The sequence below is a fragment of the Anabrus simplex genome, chromosome 8, assembly GCF_040414725.1.
Source record: "Anabrus simplex isolate iqAnaSimp1 chromosome 8, ASM4041472v1, whole genome shotgun sequence".
NCBI classification, from domain to species: Eukaryota; Metazoa; Arthropoda; class Insecta; order Orthoptera; family Tettigoniidae; genus Anabrus; species Anabrus simplex.
In genome coordinates this window covers 89939431-89965344 of record NC_090272.1, presented here as the reverse complement: position 1 = coordinate 89965344, position 25914 = coordinate 89939431, and the positions used below count along the sequence as shown (strand labels likewise).

At 39.3% G+C, this 25914-nt stretch overlaps 1 protein-coding gene across 1 annotated transcript in view; it reads left to right on the top strand.

Moving 5' to 3' along the window:
- Positions 1–25914, top strand: part of Utx (Utx histone demethylase) — a 381209-nt gene that overhangs the window by 215624 nt on the left and 139671 nt on the right. Inside the window, exon 12 of the mRNA XM_067152335.2 lies at positions 8912–9612. Coding sequence (XP_067008436.2) covers positions 8912–9612 — 701 coding nt within the window. The remainder of the gene's footprint in view (positions 1–8911; positions 9613–25914) is intronic.

The following is a 25914-nucleotide window of genomic DNA, read 5'->3' as shown; positions in this document are numbered from 1 at the left end:
AAGATTCTTCACACACTCAAGCACATAAACGTGCTACTTATAACAGCCTAATTTTTCGTGCCTTCAACACCCCAATGTCTAAAAAAGATTTAAATAACAAATTGAACACCATCCGTAATATCGCTAAATTTAATGGCTTTAACAACTCTTTAAAAGTAATGAACTTCATTGTTAGGTTCCGTATTGAGTTGAGACTATGCTTAAAGTAAATACAAAATTTTAATATTCCACCTTTTCAATACTAAAAATCATTTGATGTTTTTACAAAAACATTACAATGATATTAAAAGGTACTAGTTTCGGTCCACTGTGGACCATCATCAGCCTAGCCAAATTACAACAGTAAAAGACATAGTGATAAAAATAGTGTGGAGAAATGAGAGAGGATCTAGAAGGATGGGATGGTGGTGGAATGACAGACAAAAGTGAAAAAACGTATTTGCGAATAATGATAAAAGTAACAGAAGTGTTCACATTGACAAGTAAAATCTTGTGAAGTCACGTAAAAACTCTTGATGAGATAGTCTTTGGTTGGTAGTTACTCCTGTGTTGCACGATTGACATATATAACTATATGCTTCTAGAAAGTTGTAGATGTAAGTTCCACTTTTGCGTAGAGGGAAGAATTGTCCGATGAGACCAGCATTAAAAATTGACAAAGTTGAACATGTTCTATGGTGGAATGAAAAGCTTGCTGTGTTAAACAGAAGTAGTCTCAGTTCAATCGGGACCCCAATGAACCTTGTGCTGCGTTGAACAAACTTGCTGTATTGAATGCAAACTTTGCAATAACAGAAATCTTGATATATTACACAACTCTAAATCAGTAAACTAATCTAATGCTTTTTCTAATTCCTGAGTATACAGATTCAAATGTAACAACTGGAGCTCCTCATACATCGGACAGACTGGCCGCAGCTTTAAGATCAGATACTCCGAACATATCAACACCATTAAATACAACAGATTCTCTGCTATAGGACAACACATAAGACTCCAAGCATAATTTCACCAATATTGAAAAAGACATAAAAATACTTAAAATCATTAACAAAGGCTCCCTCCTAAACACTACTGAAAATTGTCTTATTCACCTTGACCAATACTTCAACCCTAATTTCAATTAAAATATTTTTTCTGAAAAACCCAATATCCTACTTGACTTCCTAATTCTTCTTCTTAAAAATTCTAAGTTTCAAAACCCAGATTCAATTTTCCATGCCTTACAAAGTTCCTACCCACGTTTTCTACCTCCAGTAACCCACCCTCCTAACCCACCCTAGAATACTCCTCCTTTAATTCTCTATATTATCCTTTCCCATCTTCTTTCAACTTCTAACCCTTTTATCTTCTCTTATCTACTAATCTCTTCCTTTATTAACTTATTCTATCTTTTCTTTTCACCTATGCATTGTTTTTTTTGCATTTTATTCGGCTGATGACCCAGATTAGGGTCGAAACCGGTACCGCTTCCGCTTTTAATTAAATAGGAATGTAATACTACATTTCATATTTATTTGTATTGAATAGGTTGAACTACCTTATTTATTATTTCAATTTCATTGTGATACATTTCAATACAGAACATTATGAAATTTTTATCTTTAAACACTACTCTTTTGTCGGAAATCATCCAGAACAAATCGAGCTGCTTTTCTTTGGATTTTTTCCAGTTCTTCAATCAAATAATCCTGGTGAATGTCCCATACACTGGAACCATACTCTAGTTGGGGTCTTACCAGAGACTTACATGCCCTCTCCTTTACATCCTTACTACAACCCCTAAATACCCTCATAACCATGTGCTGAGATCTGTACCCTTTATTTACCATCATATTTATATTTATATGATTACCCCAATGAAGATCTCTCCTTATATTAACACTTAGATACTTACAATGATCCCCAAATGGAACTTTCACTCCATCAATGCAGTAATTAAAACTGAGAGGACTTTTCCTATTTGTGAACTCACAACCTGAATTTCAACCCCGTTTATCAACATACCATTGCCTGCTGTCCATCTCACAACATTGAGTTTGTGTTGCAGTTGCTCACAATCTTGTAACTTATTTATTACTCTATACAGAATATCATCATCTGCAAAAAGCCTTACCTCTGATTCCACTTCTTTACTCACATCATTTATGTATATATAAGAAAACATAAAGGTCCAGTAATACTTCTTTGGGGAGTTCCCCTCATAATTATTACAGGGTCAGATAAAGCTTCGCCTACTCTAATTCTTTGAGATCTATTTTTTAGAAATATAGCAACCCATTCAGTCACTCCTTTGTCTAGTCCAATTGCACTCATTTTTGCCTGTAGTCTCCCATGATACACCCTATCAAAAGCTTTAGACAGGTCAATCGCGATACAGTCCATTTGACCTCCAGAATCCAAGATATCTGCTATATCTTGCTGGAATCCTACAAGTTGAGCTTCAGTGGAATAACCTTTCCTAAAACCGATATGCCTTCTATCGAACCAGTTATTCATTTCGCAAACATGTGTAATATAATCAGAAAGAATGCCTTCCCAAAGATCTCTCTTATGTTCATCTTATGTTATTTCTTTGTCTTTTTCATGACAGGCGTGACCTTTCGGAGTGTGGAATGTCTGCGGGCTACTGCATTCCTGGGAAGGACACGGCCTGCTTGAGATAATTTCTTGTCAGTGTTTTGCAGAACACGGGCAGCATTTAGAACCATAGATGCTGAATGGGTCAGGAAAACCTGGCCAGACATACCCTGTCTCAGGTTACTTGGGAGTCAACAATAACTCCCGCTATGTGTGCATTGCAGTACTACGTACATGAAATTAACAATCAAACTACTTGATTGATAGCTAGTTCAAATAACATGTAATTAACATGTTATAAGAAGAATACATTACCGAATGAGTGGCTACACGGTTTGGGTCACATAGCTGTCAGCTTGCATTCGGGAGATAGTGGGTCTGTGCCTTAATCAAGGCCATGGTATGTTTGTTGGTATAGGCTATTGAGCTTGGTTGGGCGATGATGAGGTGGTGATGGTCTCTGGCTAGGACACAGGCAACCAGTTAGCTACATCATGCATGTTCCAAGTTTCGTAGACCAGAGGCAGGGCAAAATGTGCCCCACTGAAACGATGATGACATGCAATGCCCCCGGAATGATTCTAATATCTTGTAATAGGTAGGTATGTAGCGAACTCCCCTCCTTCGAGTCAAGCTTATTCACTGCCTCATGATGTATTCCAGCTATGAGTATATGGATATGTTACTCATCTCTATAGAGAAAGTAGACTGAATGCATCCCAGGCACAACGTCTGTATCAAGAATGCTAACCAGATAGACGACAATCGATAGGCGTGACCTTTCGGAGTGTGGGAAAATTGTCTGTGGGCTACAGCATTCCTGAGGAGGACACGGGTTGCTCGAGATCATCCCGTGATGTCTGCTCAAAATGAAGAGGTTGTGTTGAATGCAGCCTGGCATAATCCTCACATTAGCACATGGGCCATTGCACAGGAGACAAATATCAACTGGGCATCTGTTTTGCGGATATTGCATACCCAGGGGCGGCCGTACCTTATGTGCTGAAGTGCTGCAGCACTTTGTCTATTTGAAAAATAAATTACTTTAATAATATTATCTACAATCAAATACAGTGCAATGAAAAAACCGCCAGCCAAAGAATAACAAATCATTCAACTCTCCTCACAACCACGTAACTAGTCGTGTGCTCCACGCCGGGTGCTGGCTGTGCAGATCACAGCTCAGCGTTGCTCAGCGAGAATTTCTAAGCCTTTTGCCAAAAAGCAGGAACTCCACCATTTGCGCATGTGTGCCTAATTTCTTCGATAGGCTGTGCAAAGAACAGCCAAGACGTCACTTTACAGCGAGTCTTCGTTCGACCACAGAGAGGCAGCACTGGTCACAGCAGCATTTCCATGGAAATGAGAACGTGGCAGGTGACTCAGCGGTAGTGGATCGCTCAAAGCAACGGGAAACTAAAGCCAACTTGCCTGTTCCATAGGCACATTTGTAAATCGATGAACTATGAAAAATGTACTTCTTATGTTGTCAAAATAAAGGACATGATATTGTGATGTCCTTTAATTACAAAATGTCTAGTTTATATATTTCACGAAGTAAACTCGTGTCCTCATCCCGCGGTGCTGCACTCCCAATGTAGGCGAGCTGCATGTACCATTTTAACCACATACCAGCCCTCCTGCCATTCTTAAATCTCTGGCAGTACCGGGAATCGAACGCGGGCCCCCGAGGACGGCAGCTAATAACACTAACTGTTACACTACGGAGGCGGACATAAATTTCATTATAGCAACACAACATGTAATTTTGCTTTACGACGTTGCTGATTTTATTTCAGTGATTTTTATAACGTTGCGAAGTTCTGTTTTTGCGCGCTCACACCAAGTGTTTCTGAGTTCGTCAATGTTTTGTGGTTGAAGGTGTTATTGTGTGTTTAATTAGTTTTGTATGAGGAATGTGTATGTGTTTTTTTTTGCGTGTTTGTTCAGTATGAAAAACTCGGTGGAGAGCCTCTTGGAAACTGCAAATGTTTCTAAATATTTTTCTTTTTGGACGGGGGATGGGTTACAGCACACAACTGATTTTCTGCACCAGCCGCCACTGTGCATACCCAGTTGTTTTACCCCTACCATTTCTACTTACACTGGGAGCTCCGTGTTTATGATTTCGAAGCATGGGTGATGTTCTGTCAATGGACCCTACAGCATGTAGACACTGAGCCTGCCTTTTTTAGCAACCATCTTGTTTACTGATGAAGTGCGGTTCCACAACAATGAAACCATTAATCGCCATAATATGCATTATTGAAATGTGGATAATCCCCATTAGGTACAGTGGGGCGGAAACGTATGGTGTGGCATTATGCCTGTTCACCTCATTGGTCCCCATTTCTTTGAAGAACCTCTGACGGGAGAACACACTGTGGTTTCTCCAGGATGACCTACCACCATTCGTGGAACATGTGCCACTCCTTGACTGCTGCAAGATGTGATTTGAACATCACGAAGATCCACCACACGTTTCGGTTGTCTTCCAGAACCATCTCCATGCAACGTATCCTGATAAATGGATACGAAGGGGAGGAACTGTCCTCTGGCCCGTCACTTCGCCCGATCTTATGCCCTTGGAATTTTTTCTGTCGGACCATCTAAAACAACTGTTGTAGACTTAAGAGCTGAACATTCCTGGTCACCTTAAACATCTCATTACCGAGGCAAGCCGATCAATTAGGCTGGAAATGTTGCAATGTGCTAGACTGTCCTTACAACATCGCACACAGTTCTCTTTCAACCACGGAGGTCGTCAGTTCGAGCAGGTGCTGCATTAAAAGGCGTAGGTAACTGAAATCCTGTGACATGTCTCCTAGCCTCTTCCAACCCAGCTCCATACCATATGCCACCATACCAATAGCCCTTTTCAGGGCCAAATAAGCAAATAAGTCTGCGGAAGCTATCGAGTATGCAACCTTCCTATGTGCCAGTCAATTGGTTGTTTAAAAAACGCAAAGAAGACCACTTGCATGGGATTTGAACCTTTGAGCACCACACACTATCGCAATTCCCACCGCGCCCCTGCCAGGCGAGCTATTGCAAGGCTTGATGCAGCGCACTGGGCAAGTTGGCCGTGCTGTTAGGGGTGTGCAGCTGAAAGCTTGCATCCGGGAGATAATGAGTTCAAACCCCACTGTCGGCAGCCCTGAAGATCGTTTTCTGTGGTTCCCTATTTTCACACCAGGCAAATGCTGGGACTGTACCTTAGTGAAGGCCACGGCTGCTTCCTTCGCATTCTTAGGCTTCTCCTATCCCATGGTCACTATAAGACCTATCTATGTCGGTGTGACGTAAAGTAAATAGCAAAAAAAAAAAAAGTACACATGCCGCATGCAGTTTCCAGCCTTTACAGTATCTGTTCATAGTCTGTATGTGTACCTCCTGTTGTAAGATACGTATTCTTCATGTCTGTGCTAGTTTTTTGGGTTAACTCGGGGTATGCACAATGAATTAATAGTGGCGTTCATGACTCCTGCTGCGGGGTTTAGCCCGTAACCACACATCTCTTTATATTACTCCGAGTTAGGGTGAGGGACAAATGTATTTCAGAATTGTAGTAAATGGAACCGGAATGCATAAAATAAATTGCAAGGGGCTGGTGAACCACTCGGTATATAAAGTATTTGTAACGTTTTACCAAAATGTAGGATGTTCGAAATCTTTTCCCACATTCTTTTTTTCTCCCAGGTCGTTTGAGATGTTGTTTGATTGGTTTATTTTTCAGGACTTCCCTCCTTTCTATTTCTGAAGATGGACAGTGATGCTTTGTTGCCAGTGATGGCGATAGATTTGTGTAAACAGTGATGTTAACCTGCTTTCTGTAAGGTCGTCTGCCTAGTAACTTTTCTTGACTTTATTTCTTTCAAAGTAGCCTTGATTTCTGTAGCAGCACTGATAATGTTTGATGACCAATTTGAGTGTTTGAATTGGTGCATGGGCTAGTTCTTGGTAGAGATCTTTCCAAAATTATTTTGATTGCATTCTCTCATTTTCTTCCTATCTATCAATACATGGTCTATTTTGTTGCTCTTGTAAAAATATTGGAGGTCTTCCATTTTACCTCATCTTGGTTTGACCAGTTGATAGGTATCACTGTCACTGTACCAAATGTTGTTTGTCACTGTCACAGTTGTCTGGACATAACTAAGGACTCTTTTGCTAGTGGCTTTATGTCACACCGACACAGATAGGTCTTATGACGATGATGGGATAGGAAAGGCCTAGGAGTTGGAAGGAAGCTGGTGTGGCCTTAATTAAGGTTTAGCCCCAACATTTGCCTGGTGTGAAAATGGGAAACCACGGAAAACCGTCTTCAGGGCTGCTGACAGTGAGATTCGAACCCACTATCTCCCAGATGCTAACTAAGGACTGAAGGACTGTTTAATTGTGGAGCATCTCGTGATATAACTATTTCTTCCTGCCTATCCTGTCATGGATGTCATAATTCTTTATTGCTCCATTGTTGCCATGGTTTCATTGTTCCACATGAGCAACTTTCTGCTCCAGCTATGTTATTTTTTCAAAGTGCTGCCATTCGATACATATTGATTCTTTTTGTGCTTATGTGCTTGGTTTTCTATGGCTTTGCAAAGCTCTCTGGCGATAGGCTGATGTTTCGTTGAGCTGTACTCTCTTTTGGATGTTGACGCCTGTTTGTATGCCACTCAAGTACATGATAAAATGTACACACCTGCTGGTGAATTTCAGTTAGTAGAGACATGACTGTGTTGCATTCTTGCAGGATCTGATTTATGAATGATTTGAATTTGTATTTTCTGGAAATCTTGCTACTGTTTATAGTTTTGTTGTGTTTTTTATTTTATTTCTGAAAGGTTTCATAAATAAATATTTAATACTACTTAGCAACACAAGTTAAGTGGCTCCATTCTTCTCATTAGATGTTTTCCTTACAGTCGACAGTGGAAAAATTTTGCTTTGATTATGATGTCAGATCTTTTTGAATAATTCTTGTCATCTTGTTTTACAATCCAAAGATCGATTGGCAGCAGTTCTCCTCCTCCACTCCTCTCTGTCCTCTGTTAGTCTCTCTTTATTCCTATGAGCACGTTCCTTTGTCTTCTCTGATCTGTCACCTGTATTATTGTCAAGTCGTCGTAATCCTCCGTTACCCTGTGTCATTCCTTACGTTATTTTATACATTGTTCCTGTTGAGATGGCCTATTAATTTATCTCTTCTTTTCAATCTTGCTAGTGGTAGTGTTTTTCACTTCTCTAAGAATTTCTTAATTTGTCATCTGAGCTGTCCACAGGATATTATCTATCCTCCTCCTGCACCACATCTGAAAATCCCTCCAGACATCTCCTATCGCATACATCGATAGTCTATGTTTCTGCGCCATACGAGACTACTCTATATTGTTTATATTAATCAATATGCCGTTCTTATACTCTTCTCTTGGACGATGCGTGGAAACTGCTAAACTACTATATTCAATATTATTTTTAAAAATGTTTTTTAAATAGTTTAAACTTTCTTTGAACAAGTAATTGAGAGCAAGTTCTGACATTGCTAGGTACTGCTTAGTGAGGGACAAACATGCTAGAAAATGCACTTAGCTGAAGGATCTAGCTCACACTAGACCATTCAGGGAAGCTATGGATATTTACACATATGTATAACATTTTGCAAGAATGGGGAAGAATTCCTTCTTAGAAGAATTGTGTATGGAATATTGTTATTTTCATAATGCATCCAAATATGAAATTTAAGCTTCCTCTTTCCTGTTGATGTAAAGGTATAGATGGAAGCCATATTGGTAATTTTAGAAATGAGGAAGGAAAGCCATGTCATCCTGGCAATATATGTTGGAAAGTTCTAAAACTTTGCTGCAAACCTCACCTTTCTCAGTATGCAAATCTGAAGTTACTGTCATTCTATCAATCCTTGTCTAGATACCATGTTTGTTAGAATTACAGTATCTGAAAGATTGTTTTCCCACATCATCTTGGTAAGCACAGAGTTCTTTTTGCATGTCTGAAATAAACCACTTTATTGAGTATTGATGTCCTTGCGGTTAATGTCAGCGGAGTTCTATCACCAAGAAATGCATTTGCTGGAAATATTTGCATAAAAAGGTAAATACATTTGGAGACGTGGACAGACGTACATTTTACAACCTGTTACTTTACTGAATACGAGTTGATCTGCCAGGAGAGTTGAATAAAAGAAACATTCCATTCTTCCTTTAAAATAAAGAGTATGAGTTATATGATATTGTTTCTTAGGCACATAGAGTAACTAGTCTTAATTGTTTCACCGTAAAATTGAGGCTTACTAATATTTTTGTTTTGTTTTCAGATCTCGTCGACTACAACTCCACACACAACCCCCCCCTCGCATACGCCTCAGCCGCACGACCCTACTTCTTATCACAATTCGTTTGCTCCTTCTAATTCACCTTCATCTAAAGAACTAGCTGTCAGCGACCAAGAGCTCCAGGCAATTCTCTCTCAGAAAGATATAGCTACAACTTTTGCAGAGAGCTTACTTAAACATTTCACCTCAGGAGGCGATGATCTTGATGTGAAAGAGGAAGAGGAAGAAAGCGTCTCAAATGGTCCTGGTGTCATCAGTTCATCAACAAATCAGTCCAATACCCTTAGCTCTGGTCCATTTTCCCCTTCAAACCTTCAGGATTCATCCGGAAACGGTACTTCCGGCGTGATTGCTGAAGTAACCCATGTCAAACAGTCGTCTTCTCCGATCATATCGAGTTTAAGTAGCCCTAAGACAGAGCAGTCTAGATTGTCTACTCCTACGTCGCTCTCGGGAGTGGCTTGCTCGCCAACGCAGGACAAGAGAGCAGAAACGCCTACAAGTATAAAAGTTGAGTCCTCAAACACTGTAAGAACTCCAACCCCTCATCAGGTTAACTCAAGTTTGCAGCATGAGCTGAAGATGGAAGCCACTGTTCTTGAGCTGTCCCAGCTTTGTGAAACCCAGCAGGAACCAGAGTTGAGCATTGACATGGATGCAAACTCTATATTAGAAGCTTGCAAGTGAGTATGACTAAACTTGAAGGTGGTCAATCACCAGAGTTTGCCACAACACAGCTAGAGTAACTGGCTTAATCTTTTAAGTTAAACACTAGAAAGAGTAAAATAATAAATACGATACTGTCAGTAAACTATAATGAATTATACAAACGACGAGTGTGGTAAGGTAAGGGGTATATTTGATTTTATAGAAGGTAGAAGATTACAGTGAATACTTGTGAATGGGGATATGGTTAATTCAGTGGTTTAGCTGCTAGCTTTCTGCCTGGATGGCTGAGGTTCAAACCATGATTGATGGTGGGTTAGAATTTTTACCTGAAATTCTTAAGGCATCAGGTGGAGCATCCAGCCTTTAAACCCCTGGCTGAAACCAAAATGTGTCCAGGTGGCCCCAGCGACCCTAGAAATATCTGGAATAAATTTAAGAAAGTAAAAGAATGAATTAAATATGTCTTTCTTCCAGATACTTACCACTCTCCTTATTTTGTACCATTCATTTTAGTATTTGCATACTAGTTATTTAAATGCTTCCATCAGAAAAATGTCCACACTGACATAAGGTCCTAGCAAAACTAACCCTTTGCTAAATAATCTGTCATTTTAAGGTCCGGCATTCAGTTGGTCCAACAGAAAATAATTCCTTCTACTAAGTCTGCCATAGATAGGTACTTGCTGGGGTCAGTAGTGATAATTTTAGTAATAATTTTCCTTGGTAATTGCAGAACTGGTTTCTTACCAAGAAAATCAAATTCACTCTCCAGTTCTGCAATTACCAAGGGAAATTGTGATTGTTGAACCATACAACAAGAATCTTTCTGAAGGAAATTGTTTTGATTCGGGAGTCTGCGACAAAATACAATTTTCAGTGATGAAAAAGTCAAAGCAAGCCTAAATCAATTCTTTCAACTTTCAGCTGTTCATGGGTCTGTATTTCCTTTGACATTTTGTTTCATTACAAGTATGACCTCTCGATGTTTGGGAAAAACATATTGAAGGACCGTGAAATTATAAATGTGAACTGGCGTCGCATGTATGAGATGCATCTGTGGATGGATAGGACAAACTGGAGGAGGCTTGTACACAACCGCACCTGACTTGCTGGAGCGAAGAAATGATGATGATGATGACGACGATAAGTATGACTGCAGAAACTTACAGAACACCATATAATGAGATACAAAATTACACAGTAATCTCGCGTTAAATTCTGCTCGTGCAATGTGTGATTTTTACGTATCAATCAATCACTACTGATCTGCATTTAGGGGAATCGCCCAGGTGGCAGATTCCCTATCTTTTGTTTTCCTAGCCTTTTCTTAAATGATCGCAAAGAAATTGGAAAATTATTGAACATTTTCCTTGGTAAGTTATTCCAATCCCTAACTCCCCTACCTATAAAAGAATATTTGCCACAATTTGTCCTCTTGAATACCAACTTTATCTTCACATTGTGATCTTTCCTACTTTTAAACACACCACTCAAACTTATTCGTCTACTGATGTCCTCCCACGCCATCTCTCCTCTGACAGCTCGGAACCTACCATTTATGATATACTAACAATTTGTTGGTTATTTTGATCCACCTTTTCAATACAAATTACAGTTTGTGTTACTAAGTTGTAATGTTACAACACTAATTTACCGGGACATGTTTCGCTTTTATTCACAAGCATCATCAGCCTATACTATTGCCTCAAGGTTTGTCATTTTTGGGTTGTTACAAATTTCATCACATTGAATGTAAATCTGATTTCAGTGATAACAATATTTAAAACAAGAATAATATACACATTAAAAATTATGAAAATATGATTTGAAATGTTAAAATGGATTAACTCTTAATTCTAAAACACATTGACGTCCAAAACACAGTTTTTAATTTGGCTAAAAATTGTTTGCAATGTTAAAATAAAATTGATTCAACTATACTTTGGCATTAAAATTTGAGTCATAAATATAAATATAAATATTGGATATTAATATATAGGAGCCGTAGTTTCTGACGTGCGTTGGTTTCTAGAATACAGTAACATTTCAGTATTGAGAATTATAGTTAAGAATTGTGCTCTCTAAATAATGTTATTTAAAAAGACTGTAATTTTGCATTATGCGTGATTAGTCATGATGATAATCTAGAATTGAAGTCTTGAGTTTCATTGGAAAATGGCTTCTAGATTTGATGAGGCTTGCTGCTGCAGTTTGGCAATTTGATCAGAGGAAGTATTGACATATTTAATTCTTGTTTGTAGCGACCAGACTCTTCATTGGAAGTTGATTGTTTTGATGTAAGTTATGGTTAAAAGGGGCTTCAATCCAAATTTTGAGTACTGGTATCCGATTATGTTTCTTTCGATTTATGGAATAGAAGAAGCATCTGGAACAAATGGAAATGAACTTAAGTAATATTGTGTGTGTGTGTTGTGCTTATAATGTGAGTGTTGATGTTGTATTATCACTTACCCCTTTGTCTGCTGCTACAGAATCTTGTGGGCCTTAATGCGTTACTGTGACTATTGTCTGTTGTGGCTCTACTCCTTGTGTTGTACGTATGAAAGAGCTGTTGTGAAGGGCGGGTCGGGGGGTGAGGGGAAGAGATGTTGGGCGGGGCGTTTGCTATTGACGTGCTACGTGGTGGAGAATTCTTATTTGTTGTCGAGGTGGGGGTAGAGGACGATCCTGCAGGTGGGGCGTTAAGCTTTGGCGTGTTATGTGGAGGGGGACTTTTTTGCGTTGCCGAAATGGTTTCAGTTGTGTGTGTATTTAGATTGAATATTTTAAAGAATTTGCTTTTATCTGATTTGGGATTTCGTAATAATGTTGGCAACTGCTCTATTAACGGACTTTTTATTTCAACCGCGTCATTCAAGTTTTTACCTTTATTGAAGTATTGATCCAAATAAATATATATGTTTTCGAATTCTGTCATTAGCTTCCCCTTTTAGATTCTTTTGATTATTGTAAGGTCTTTATCTATTGAAGTGTAATGATGGCCGGTTTCTTTCATATGATTACTCATTGCGGAGTATTTATTGTGTTTTAAGGCATTAAAGTGTTCCATGTATCTGGTTAGGAAACTGCGTCCAGTTTGGCCAACATATGAAAATTTACACTGTGCGCATGTTAGTCTGTATATTCCGGAGCCTTGAAATTTGTTATTGTAGGCATTTACTGTGTTATGGTTAAAAAATAAGTTTTCGTTAGTGTTATATGTTTTAAAGGCTATTTGCATATCTCGTTTTTTGAGTGGGTTTGCTATTTGGTGAATCTTTGAACTGGTGTAAGTGAAGGTTGCGTATTTGGATTTTTTAGTCTTTTCCGGTGTGAGGTTTGTGGCTATTTTGAGCTTTACTTTGTTGATGATTCGATTTACTATGTCTGCTTTATATCCATTGGCTAGTGCTAGTTCTTTTATAAAATTTATTTCTTTTGTAAAATTCGCGGGTGATAAGGGTATTTTGTAGGCTCTGTAGACAATACTGAAAAAGGTTGCTTGTTTGTGGGATTTGGGGTGGAGTGAGTCATTTCTTATTGTTATTGGTGTGTGTGTTGGTTTTCTGTATATCTGATAATCAAATTTGGATTTTAAGCGTGTTACAGTAACATCTAAATAATTCAATGAGTTGTTTTTTTTCGTCTTCTTTGGTAAATTTTACGTATCTATCGATGTTGTTTAAAAATTCAAGGATTTTTTCGCTGTTATTTTTTCGGTTGTCTGTTATTACAAATGTATCGTCAACAAATCTCAGCCAAAGACAGATTCCTTCTATGTTTGGTTTAATTATGCTATATTATTATTAGTATAATAATTATTAGTATAATCCTATTTCAAACATCTTTAAAAAGCACAAGTTAAAAGTAGCTTTCAAGACCGTTCACACCAATACAAAAATGTTTTTTAATTCTCATACTGTCAACAGCAAAAAATTTTCTAACTCTGGAATATACAAATTAAAATGCCAATCATGTCTTTCAACGTATATTGGGCAAACAGGCCGCAGTTTCAATGTAAGATACTCCGAACATCTTAATGCCCTAAAGTATAATCGCTACTCAGCCATGAGCGAACATTGTAGAGAGAAAAATCATAAATACACAACAATTGATCAAGTTTTAAAGATCCTGCATTACGAACAGAAAGGTCCCTTACTTAATATACTAGAGAATATATATATAGATATCGACCAATATAACAATCCCGTCTATAACTTAAATGAAATCAACGAAAAGAAAAATATTTTATTGGAAACCTTTGTCCCGCTCATCTGCGAACACTTCATTAATAAAAAAGAGTTTCACTACTGACATTCTAGAACAAGACCCGCCCTTCCATCAACACCCTCCTTCCGCGAATCACAACGTCCCTCCCTCCCTGCCCCTCCCCCTCCATTACCCCTCCCAACCACATCGACACAGATACACAGTAAGCCACACACAGGCTTAGTTGTCAATGTGACTTGAGACCGACAAGGTGATCTCCATTCGAGACGACAACTTTTAGTTAAAAGTAAGTCATATGAGTTTTCTTTTCGTACATCATTTTTAACTTGTTCTTCATCCACTCATATATTCCTTTTTTCTCATTACAGATGTTACACGTTTTATTCGTAGTATTGACGGTCTCACTACACTCCTCAGCATAGTGTTTTATTTAACAGTCAGCAAGATCTATTAGACGAGAGGACTTTGCACCTCAATGTGTTTTTAACTCACTAATCATGATCACTGTCACTTCACATCATTACGTTTTTAAATTTGTTTGTATATTATGTAATCATTGTTTTACTACTGAAGATGGCCTTGAGATTAGGCTGAAACATGTATAGACTTTGCTTCATCTAACAGATGACTTGAATTGTATTGATAGGAGGATTTTATAAATATTTTCTTTTGTAAAGTGATAACCGTCAATACGTAATGAGATTCATAACTTGCAACGCATATAAGGTAAAATCGCATTTTTCCAGAAATGTACCTAGCCACTCTTTTTTTTTTGAACATGCAAAACGTGTTATGATCATATAGGAGGTATGTAAGTGGAATAATTGTACATAAAAGAAAGGGACATCGTCCAAAACTGTCCAGGTGCTGAATTGACTGGGGTGGAAGTAAGATTAAATGGCTTCCACCTACTGATGTCATATATGGGAGCAATTGGCAATATCATGGGGGGGGGGGAGCGACATCTAAGAGCTACTTGCCACGATATGTGCTGAAACCAGGGTCGAAAAAATGATGAATGGGCACTCTGCAAGACTGGATGGACCCAACAGAATATCAATTGTTCACGAAAGGATGCTTCACCATTTGCAGATCCAACAAATTTTGGTCAGGTCTGTGGACTGACTGCCAGTTGAAAAGTTATTGATGCATTCAGTGAAGAGTTAGGGTGGCGTAAGCCACGACAGAGGTATCTCTACAAGTGTGCTCTCTCGTTGGACGGGCGGGATGGTATATATGCTGAATATATGTGAAGAGGTAGAAGGGTATTGGGATATTTCCTCCACAACAATTGAACAGCGTGTCGATGTGCGACCTACGCAAATTGCACGAGATACCTCTGACCTTAAAAAAACAAAGCCTGGTTCAATAACCATCCACCGGTCCCATCGATAGGTAAACTTGTATCCATTAGCAGTGGCACTGTAGGTGGCCCCCATATAAATTGCCACACTGCCTGAGAAGGACTGAAAGGGGTGAATCAAATTATTGGAAAATCTTTTCGGAATGTTAGCGTTCTTTAGGAAAGAAAAAGTCCTCTCTTTGGCAGCGCCTACAACCTCTATCAAGATCCACAAGAAGAGAGTCTATGGTGAGCCACTCACCATCTTCCTGCGCATGGGTATCATGAACCAGTCAAATCTACAGTTGAATGCGCACTTCACATACGAGCTCGCTCCATATCCAATGGCCCTATTTTCCGACGAAGGTATGTGTAAAGGCACAAAATCAGCTTTTTACGCTGCCTTCACTCAAGCCACTGAGAACGTCAGTGTACAGGCAAAAACATTTACTGTCGTTGATGGAGAATACCTCGTCCATAAAATCGTGTGGCATCGGAATTATTCGGTATGGGCTATCGCAGCAAGCTGCATAAGCGACATATTTAACCACTTTGGAAGAAATGTGTGTGTAGTTTTCGATGGGTATCCTGAGGATGGCGCCCAAAAGAGCACCAAATTTGCAGAGCTATCACAACGGTATTCTGCAGCATCAGCGGAAACTGTGTTTGACGCATCGACCATCATCACAGTCCCCAAGGGAACATGCTCTCGAATGACAAAAACAAGGTTCGTTTCATTGAGCATCTCCGTTCTGCTTTTGCTCTCGAGGTAATTGTGACAAAAATATCAAAAGAAGACACAGACCGAGATATCGTGACTGCTCCAGTGACCACGTCATCATCTTTGGAGATGCTTGTGCTCCTCTGCGCGGTCTAGGTTCCACTAAAACAAACGTATACGACAGACACCCTCAACAATGTACGCTTCTGTACTTTTGTGAAGACAGCAGCCAACGCCAAAGCGAATCTGGCCCGTTTGCCCCAACCACAGAGGCTGCCCCTTATCACCACTACCGCACATACACCAGGTGCAAAAGTGGTTGGGGCTGGAGAAAGAGGCCCCCGACTGGGGTTGGGAATTGACCTCGGCTGGACTCATCCTCATTACTAGTCGGCAAGCTCCTACCCCCCGCAGAGCTCCTGAAACTCCTCTCTTGCGAATGCAAGAAGGGGTGTAGAGGTGGCTGCACTTGGCTGAAAGCAGGACTCGGATGTTCTGTGATGTGTGCTACCTGCTCTGGGGAAGCGTGCCAGAACGCTGCTCTTATCATCATTGAAGAGGATGACGATGACGAGCCTCAGGACAACCCTGACGATCCACCAATGCTGGAGTAGCTACCTATAGGGGACGAAGACCTACCTATTGAAGAGAGTAACGAAATTAACGGCCCAAGGCCATCACAAACAAGGCAACGAGTTTGACTATGTGTCTAATTTGATTCATTGTTTGACTGATTAAGTTACTGTACTTTTGATTACTCATGTTTTTTACTTATGTTTATATTAAAATACATTTCACTGTTTTTAAATGATTACATGCCTTCTTTTTCTTTACCAAACTAAAAAACCAAAGATAGGAAAGCTTATGGAACATAAGCAGAAAAATGCGATTTTACCTTTTATGGGTTTCTTTGAGATTTTGAGTGAACTAGAAGGCTTACAGACCCCGCTCTGCACTTAATTTAAAGCTAATTAAATTGCCTACAAATTATATTCTGCATGCTCTGCTCGTAGGATTAATGATTTCGACGCAATTTCGGTCCAAATAAGGTTTAAAACTAAAATTTTCAATTTTTCGAAAAACTGGCCTATTTTCAATGTGCTGTAATTCGGTAATCAATTGACCTACAGACCTCAAGTTGGGCTTAATTTGCCACAAATTGAATGCTCTTAAAAACTTATAAGAGCCGCTTTCGACAAGAAATGCGTGGATTAGGAGATATAGGGCAGAATCTGAAACAAGTCCAAAAAATTTGCAGTTTTTTGTGTGTAAAAATTTTTCCACAAGTTTTTTAGAGTTGCAAACTTCGGTATACATAGTTCTAATGGGTCCAAACAACATACTAAAAAATCAGAGATACATCATGTTTTGTTAATTTATTGTCGAATTTGACCGGCCTATATCTGTCGGTGCGAGGTAAAGCAAAAAAAGTGTCTTGCATCTATTAGGAGGTGGTCAATTTGGTTCAAAGGACTTCCATCTGGAGACTTCCATGTCATTTTATGTACGTCCTTGTTATTAAAAGTTGTACTTCCCACTACCATATTTCTCGAGGATATAAAATGAATAAGCCCGATTCCATTATCATTAGAAATATTATGCAAGCTGTATTTTCCAGTACATGGTCTGTATTTGTCTTCCTTTCCTATCTTCGCTTTCAGATCCACAGAGATTATTTTACAGTCTGCTCTTGGGCACTCATTATAAATTTCATCTAATTCATCGTAGAATGAATCTTTATCTTCGTCGCTCTTCTCTTCAGTTGGAGCATGTAGAGAGATAAGACTGTAATTGAAGAACTTCCCTCTAATTCTAAGTCTGCACAATCTATGTGATTTTACCTGAAAATCCATAATAAGATGCTTTATCTGCTTATTGACAATAAAACCAATACCAAACATATGATCCTTCATGTGGCAACTATAGAATACCATGTGATTCTTTCTCTGTGTCACTCCTTCACCAATCCATCTCACTTCTTGAATAGCAGTAATATCTAATCAACACTCATCCAGCTGATCGAGCAACTTTCTTAAGTTTTCAGCTTGGTAAAGAGTTAAAACATTCCACGAACCAAGTATCAAGTCCATTACATGTTTGCTAAGTCATCGTGAAAAGGTCAGGCTTGCTATTTCTTCTTCAGATTTTGTAACGAGAGTTTTTTACAGATTGGGTTGTCAGCCCAACGCCAACGCCCAGCATTGCTGGAGGGCTGATGTTTTCTTTCAGGGTTGTCTCCCTTAGCTGGTGGGTCCCCATTTTGAAGCGTCGGAAACTCTGTTTTTCACCCTACATGACTTAGCTGTGTACACGCAGTGTACCCATTGCCCAGGGGCCCGCGGCGTGGACGTTAAGGTATCAGACTTGGTAGGAATAAATGGCATTTTCTGTGTTTTATTAGTACACTTCCACCAGCAAGAAGTGAACCCACAGGATCACATATTGCCCCTTCGACCCCCATACTAGTTGACCGGCAAACGTATTTAAACAACACTTCCATTTGCTAAAGCAATTGAGAACTTATTCCTGGATTTCTGAACACTGACCCCTTTGTTTGTTACGTGTGTGTGTTTAGAAACTGGCAAGATCACTCGTGCCAATTTCAAGAATAAAGTCCCTGATGAACAGAGGTATTATTTTGAAGAGTGGTTGACTGATGGCTTGCTTTGAGCAATGTTGTTCATTTTCCTTGGTTGTAGTATTTCTTGTAGTGGCTATGTACGAGGGGATTACTGATAACCCACTTCACAGATTGGCACTTTAGACAAGTTCTGGCTTTTTGATTTATGATACGTTTACCTCAAGTTCTTTATGCCATTTTAAGTGTTTGTGCAAAATATGTTTCTAGATGATGATTCCAGAGTATGATAAACATGCTCAAGCATCACTCTTATGTACCAGGTCCCAAGTATGATAAACATGCTCGAGAGTCGCTCTTATGCACCATGTCCCACTGAATTTAATGCAGGGAAAACATGAATATTCCAGGGAAAACAGAGGAAATACAGGGAAAACAGATTTAGGTTACTAATGGGAACCCTGACCCAAATTTTAGCTGGTCATAGCAAAATTAATCTGCCTGTGAATCAGAGGATTTTTAATTTAGTGGGGAATCACCAAAATTCACTGCACTGCAGGTACATCGAAACCTTTTCCTGTCGAAGTTGGTGTTAATCAGGGCAGTGTCTCAAATCTCTCTTTTTCGTCATTATGAAATTCCTGACATTGGAAGTCATCAATACACTTCTTGAGACATTACAGTTTGCTGATGATGATGTGGCATTGATCAGTGACAATTGCTGAGAAATGGCACTACTTGCTAGATGACAATACACTGAAAGTGAAACATTCAAACACCAGACATCATCACTTTCAAGGATTCCATACCTTTAATGCCAGTTGTTTTTCTTGACTCCCAACTACTCTCGAAATGCAACAGTTTTAAATACCTTGCCTCCATGGTAGAGAAACTGGGTGGATGTGATGAGAATGTAAATCACAGGATCAGTGTAGGCTGATTGAATTAGGAACAACATATGCTGATGTTCTACAATGCAAGGATGCCACTGAAACTTAAAGGAAAGCTCTGTGTAACAGTGGTGAGGCCTACATTGACATACACTTTGAAGTGCTAGACATTCTATGAGCACCACAAGCTTTGTCTTAATGCTGTAGAGATGATGCTGAGAATCTCAGCAGAAGTTTTGAAAAAATACTACATCCGAAACCAGCACATCACAAGTACGTTATATGTGAAGGAGATGATTGTGGAGAAGCGTGAACAGGTGACCTGGTTCGAGAATGTGAACTAACTGGAAGGAAGCTATGTAACTAATAGAGCCCTTGACTTTTAGATATCTGGCATACAAAAAAGAGGAAAGCCTAAGAACAGCAGGCCCCAGCATATGAGCTGGCAACAACTACTTTACAGTTCCCAGTTCGATTGATGTTGAAACACGAGCAGCTGCAGGCAACAAAGTGCAACTGCATTTTGCTAACCCTGGAGGATTTGCAGCTGCAATTCCACAATCAGGATGTCATCAGTGAAGATATACAGATTATAGAGCTATGAAGAAGGGGAATTACCAAAATTGGAAAGATGAAAACATTTTACGTTATATAAGGGCCATTTCATAACGTATGAAATTACAATGTCCATCCCGACGTCATCCTCGTCAGGAGTTTTAAGATGAAATGAATCAAGTGACATACAATAATAGGAAGGAAGTGGGTAAAACGTTGAATAGCTCCAAGGGATCTGCTCAAGGCTTAACATCCCCATCTGACTAAATCAAATGCAGGAAACTCTTCAAAAATTACCTACGTTTCGCCCCAGTGTGACATGGGCTTATCAGTTGGATACTGCACCTTCCCAAGACACTGGCAGACTAGCACGCCAGTAGCAGCACCACTGCAAGCTATGCATGTGATAAGCACAACGCAGTGCCAACGTACTAGGGGAGAATTGCATCTCCACTTGCCAGTGTCTTGGGAAGGTGCGGTATCCAACTGATGAGCCCATGCCGCACTGGGGCGAAACACTGGCAACTTTTGATGATTAAGTTTCCTGAATTTTATTTAGCTATCTCAATCGGAAGCCATATTTTTGGTCATCCCCATCTGACACTCGAATATATCAACAGTGTCATTTGCCCCCACTCCATGTGAAAACTGCGGAGAGGTTTGGAATTAAATCCAGGCTTTTGGCTAGCAATCTAGTGATTAAGAATTGTATACCACCAACTCTCCTACCCTGCCGGTCAGCATTCTGTTGGTGAAATTCTTTTCGACCGATGAGACTAGAACAGTCTAACCACAGTGTCAGACTATATAGACTTGAAGCATTAACAATCACGGCCACCAGGTTGGCTAAAAGTTAGCTTAATATCAACAGATTGAATACATTAAAGTTAAATCTTCAACATTTGTCCTGTATTTTCATTGCTGCTATGTTGGAAGTTATCAAACCATGAAGTCGGACAGTTTTTTTTAATCATGGACATATCAGTTAATTTGACCTTATAACAATGGAATTTTAATTCTGAACTAAGGACATTTTATGGAAATAGATGATTACTTCTATAGTTGGATGTTGTCAAACGGTGGATAGTTTAGTATAGTAGACCTTGTGAAAATGGACCACCATCACTTTCCCATTTCCAGCTGACACCGGGTGGGAGCAAATATGATTCCTCTCCACTTTGTGCTGTCGTTCCACCACTCTTCTTCCGGCATGATTTTCCAATCCATGTTTCGTTTTCTAATGCTGCTCTTCACCAAGTCCATCCACCACATTCTTGGTCTTCCTTGTCCTCTTTTCCCTGTCATCCGTCCTTCTAGTGCTCGTCTTGGTAGTCTTACTTCATTCATTCGTTTGACATGTCCAAACCATTTCAATTTTCCTCCAGTTTGTCCTTTAATTTCTCTACTCCCAGTTCTTTAAGTATATCTTCATTTCTTGCTCTGTCTCCCGTCGTTTTTTGTATCATACTTCTCAGGAATTTCATTTCAGCTGCTTGTTCTCTGTTCTCATCCCTCTGAGTCATTGTCCAAGTTTTGCTGCATATGATGTAATTACAGGAACATAATAAGCTTTATACATAACTTCTTTAGCCTTCGTTGGTATATCCTTGTTCCATACTAGTCCAAGGACCATGTCTATGATAAACACTAAACCGCACACGCTTTTCTTTGTATCTTTGTATTATTGTTTATCTTCATCATGATCATTATCACCATCACCATGGAATCCTTCCAGTGTGCCAGGTAGGATAGTGTTGAAGGAGTCTTTGCCATTGTCTCTCCAGAAATGCCTCCTCTCCCACCACTGACTCCAAATTTCCTCCTCTCCACATCCTCTCTCAGTTGGTGTAGCCATCTCCTAGGTCTTCCCACTGGCTTTCCTTCTTCAACCCTTCTTTCTAGCCATGCTTATGATTTCCTTGTACCAGGCATTCACTTTACATGTCCATCTTGGTTCTCGTGGGCACATTGTTTTCCTAAAATAGATTTCTTACTAGGTTGTAGAAGTTAGAACTGCTAGTCACTCTGTGTATTATTTATCTCCAGTACCCCTGCTGAAAATCATGCTCCCTAGGTTTTCACCTTCAAGCTTTATGTGGCAGCTGGTATCTTTCCTACTCATTTTCATCAGTGCAACAGTTTTTGTTGTGCTACCTTTCAACTTACACTGTTTGAATTTGGGTACTCATTTATCCAGCCTAGTTTGTTATACCTCTGTCTCTCCCTAGGTGGCTTCATCATCAGCAAAAACCAATGGGCATAGTTCTCCATCTCGTTCTGTTTTCAGGTTTTTAAGAATACAGTTCATGACAGTAATAAATAGCAGTGGTGAGACTGCGCTTCTTTTTTTTTTTTTTTTACACGCTGTGTGGGATTAAGCCATTCTGAATGGCCACCCCCACTCTCACACCCCCAAAAAAACACACATAGCGACACCCCCTCCCTTCTCTGTTGCAGTACAGCATTTGTACCTTGCCTATGAGAGATTCAGGCACTCCCAGTTCTCTGAGGCACTTCCATGTGACTGGTCTAAGCACACTATCATGTGCCTTTTCTAGGTCTAAGAATACTACCATTAGGTCTCTCACTCTTTACCAGTGCTGTTCCATTAACATTGTTCAAGTGAGATCAGGTCTGTTTTTCTTCTGTTGGCTTTGAATCCATGCTGTTCTTACTCCGGGACATGTTTTATCACTGCTCGCAATCTGGTTTCAATAAGTTTTTCCATAGTTTTCAGACCTTTATAGTTGGTACACTTCCTTCTGCATCCTCTTTTAAATATAGGGATAATAATAGCTTTTGTCTAGTTCTCTGGAACCCAATTTTTGCACCATATTGCTTTCAAAGTTCTGTACAGCCACTCACTCCAGGTATACATGCTGCTTTGATCATGTCAGCAGTAACTTCGTTGATCCTAGTAGTACTTGCTGCTTTTCATTGTTTTTAGTGCAATTTGCAGCTCAGACCAAGTAATTGCAACATCAGCTGTCCGCAACCTTCCTTCCACCTCTTCAATAATTTCTCCATCATTCAGGAGTGTATCGAAATAGGTTTGCATTTTGTTTCTAATCTCTTGTTCACTCCTAACTATATTCCCATTTACTGTTTCCAGTACTGTGACATCATCTTTATCAAATCTCTTACTTTTAACTAGACTGGACATCATCTTCATGTTTCCACCAGTAGTGTCTGGGTAAATTCACCACAGGTCTTCTCTTTCTTTTCTCTCACAATCCTTTTTACTTTTTCATTCCTATTTCAGTATTCTTAGTCTAGCTTTTGCATTTTTCCAAATCTCACGTGACTGTTGTCCCTATTTCTGGCTCTTTCAACATCCCCTCTTTCTTGGCCTTATTTCATTTTTTGTCACCTCTTTCACTCTGTCATTCCACCAGGATGCTCTACTCATTACATTCCTGCTTGTTCTTCTGCACACTTTTGCACTACTGATGAAACTAGTTTTAAAATTATTCCATTCCACATCACTACAACTGGACTCTGATAATGGGAACTTGCTTTTGATCATTTCTTGTAACATTTTTTTAGTCCTCTTCCTTTAGCTTCCAGTCTTTAATACTTGATATACTTTTCCTGGTCTTTGTCTTCGATTCCTATCATGTCAGCCACCAGAAGCTTATGGTCGCTATCAAGACATTCACTAGGAATAACTTTCACATCGCACCCATTCTCCACATCTCAGGTCATTTATTATGTAGTCTGTTACAGACTTAAAACCTACCGTCTCAGCTGTACCATGTTATTTTAAGACTTTCTATCTTCTGGAACCATGTGTTTTTTTATTAGCAAGTTATTCCTTAAGCACAGATAAAGTAGAAGTTCTCCTTCTGTGCTCCATGTCCCATATCCAAAAGGCCCCATAATCCCTTTATATCCAGTTGTATCTACTCCTACGTGGACATTAGTCATCCATTAGTAAATAGTTCTACTCATTTATACTGTCTTCTAGTTGTCGAAGGAAGTTCAGCTTTTCAAGGGTTATGAACTTCATGTTGTTGGTCTGTCTGAGGTTACATATAAATTATAAACAGAAAAGTTTTCCACCTATTCAATACATAGTTATAATTACAATGCGTGTATTTACATTACATGGGACTAGTTTCAACCCTACTCAGGGTCATCATCAGCCATGTTTAAACAATACACAATATTTGACGAAATCCTAAAACCTGTTTCTAAGCAGTACGAACTTCATATTCAGTCTGCACAGTTCCAACAATCAACCATGCAGCCATATCAACATAGCTTGGTTACCTAATACACCAATTATCAAATTTTCTGCTTAAGCTGATACAGTGTATAATCAACTCCTCACAGATTCTTCTAGAGAGGATCTCAAACACTTGTACATACTTGTATAATTTTATGTGTCACGTTGTATTGTTCAGTCTTAGTACCATAGCACTTGGTCCACAACTGTAATATATTACCAGGACCTACTGAATTCTCTCTGAAACACCATGTGTCTAAAATTTTACTCAAGTTCATCTACAACATAGAGCATCTCATTTGTACTTTTATACCCAGACTTTTTAATGTGTTTAGTGTACTTATATATTACTCACCTATGTCACTCGTAATATTTTACTTTCATTTGCAACATTTTGAGCACCATAGCTCTTCGCCTAATTCAACCACACATCATAGTGTTAATTATATATTCATAATGTTCTTTTTTGCTATTTGCTTTACGTCGTACGGACACAGATAGGTCTTATGGCGACGATTGGACAGGAAAGGGCTAGGAGTGAGAAGGAAGCGGCCATGGTCTTAATTAAGGTACAGCCCCCGCATTTGCTTGGTGTGAAAATGGGAAACCACGGAAAACTATCTTCAGAGCTGCCGACAGTGGGGTACGAACCCACTATCTCCCAAATACTGGATACTGGCCGCACTTAAGCGACTGCAGCTATCGAGCTCGGTATATAATGTTCTTACTGCTTAGAAACATGTCAAATATTATGTATTGTTTAAATATGGCTGATGATAACCCCGAGTAGGGTTGAAACTAGTCCCATGTAATGTAAATACACGCATTGTTATTATAATTACGTATTGAATAGGTGGAAAACTTTTGTGTTTATAATTTATATGTTCAGCTTTTCTTTCTCTATAACCCTGCTGAGGGACATAGACCTGTACTGCTGTTAGATATTCTGCTTTCAAACAAATTTTCACGTTAATAATAGTTCCATTAATCAAAGGAACATCAGAAATGTAGTCAAGTGTCCTTGTGAAGAACGAAGCCAACTCCATTTCTTGCTCCTGTCTTATTTCACACCAGTGCAGTCTGTATCAGTCTTTCAGTAATTTTGTGTTGCATCCCTTCCACTTCAACTCACTACACTTCATCATATGTTATTTTGTTAAATTTTCCAGTCAGTGTTAATATGTTCAAGGTAGCAACTCTGAGGCTGGTTCTTCTGGTGTTTCTTCTTATACTATTTGGATGAACTTTGGCCTCATTAGAGTCTTCATTATTTCCAAAGGTTTCAGTTGAGTTATTCTTTGTTCCGAGGCTCATTCTTTGGTTGAAAGCAGTTTTCACAGAACTCTTCCAGCTGACTTGCTAGGCCTATCACCAATGAGGATTTTTTTTTTGTTCCTTCCTTAGCCTTTAGATGTCCCCTGCCACATCTACAAGGCAGCAGTTCATTGATTAATTTATGTGTCATTTCCTGCACAAAGGCTTCATAAACCTCCTAACGGGAAATCTTCCGCCTGTAGCTGTTGAGTTCACTGTTACTGGCCGCCCAACCCTTGGCCAGACGGTCTCGGGTTGTTCCGTGTACTGCTACGTGTGGTAGCAGAATGTCTTGTGACCTGACGTTAACTTGATCACCTGTCCGAATTATTGTGAAATTTTACCACTAAGCCCGATATTTAGGAGTTCCAGCTCCTTCATCATAGTAGACCTAATTCCTATTGTAATAAAATTGTAAACTTTTCTAAACACTGCTTCCAACTCTAATATCTCCACTC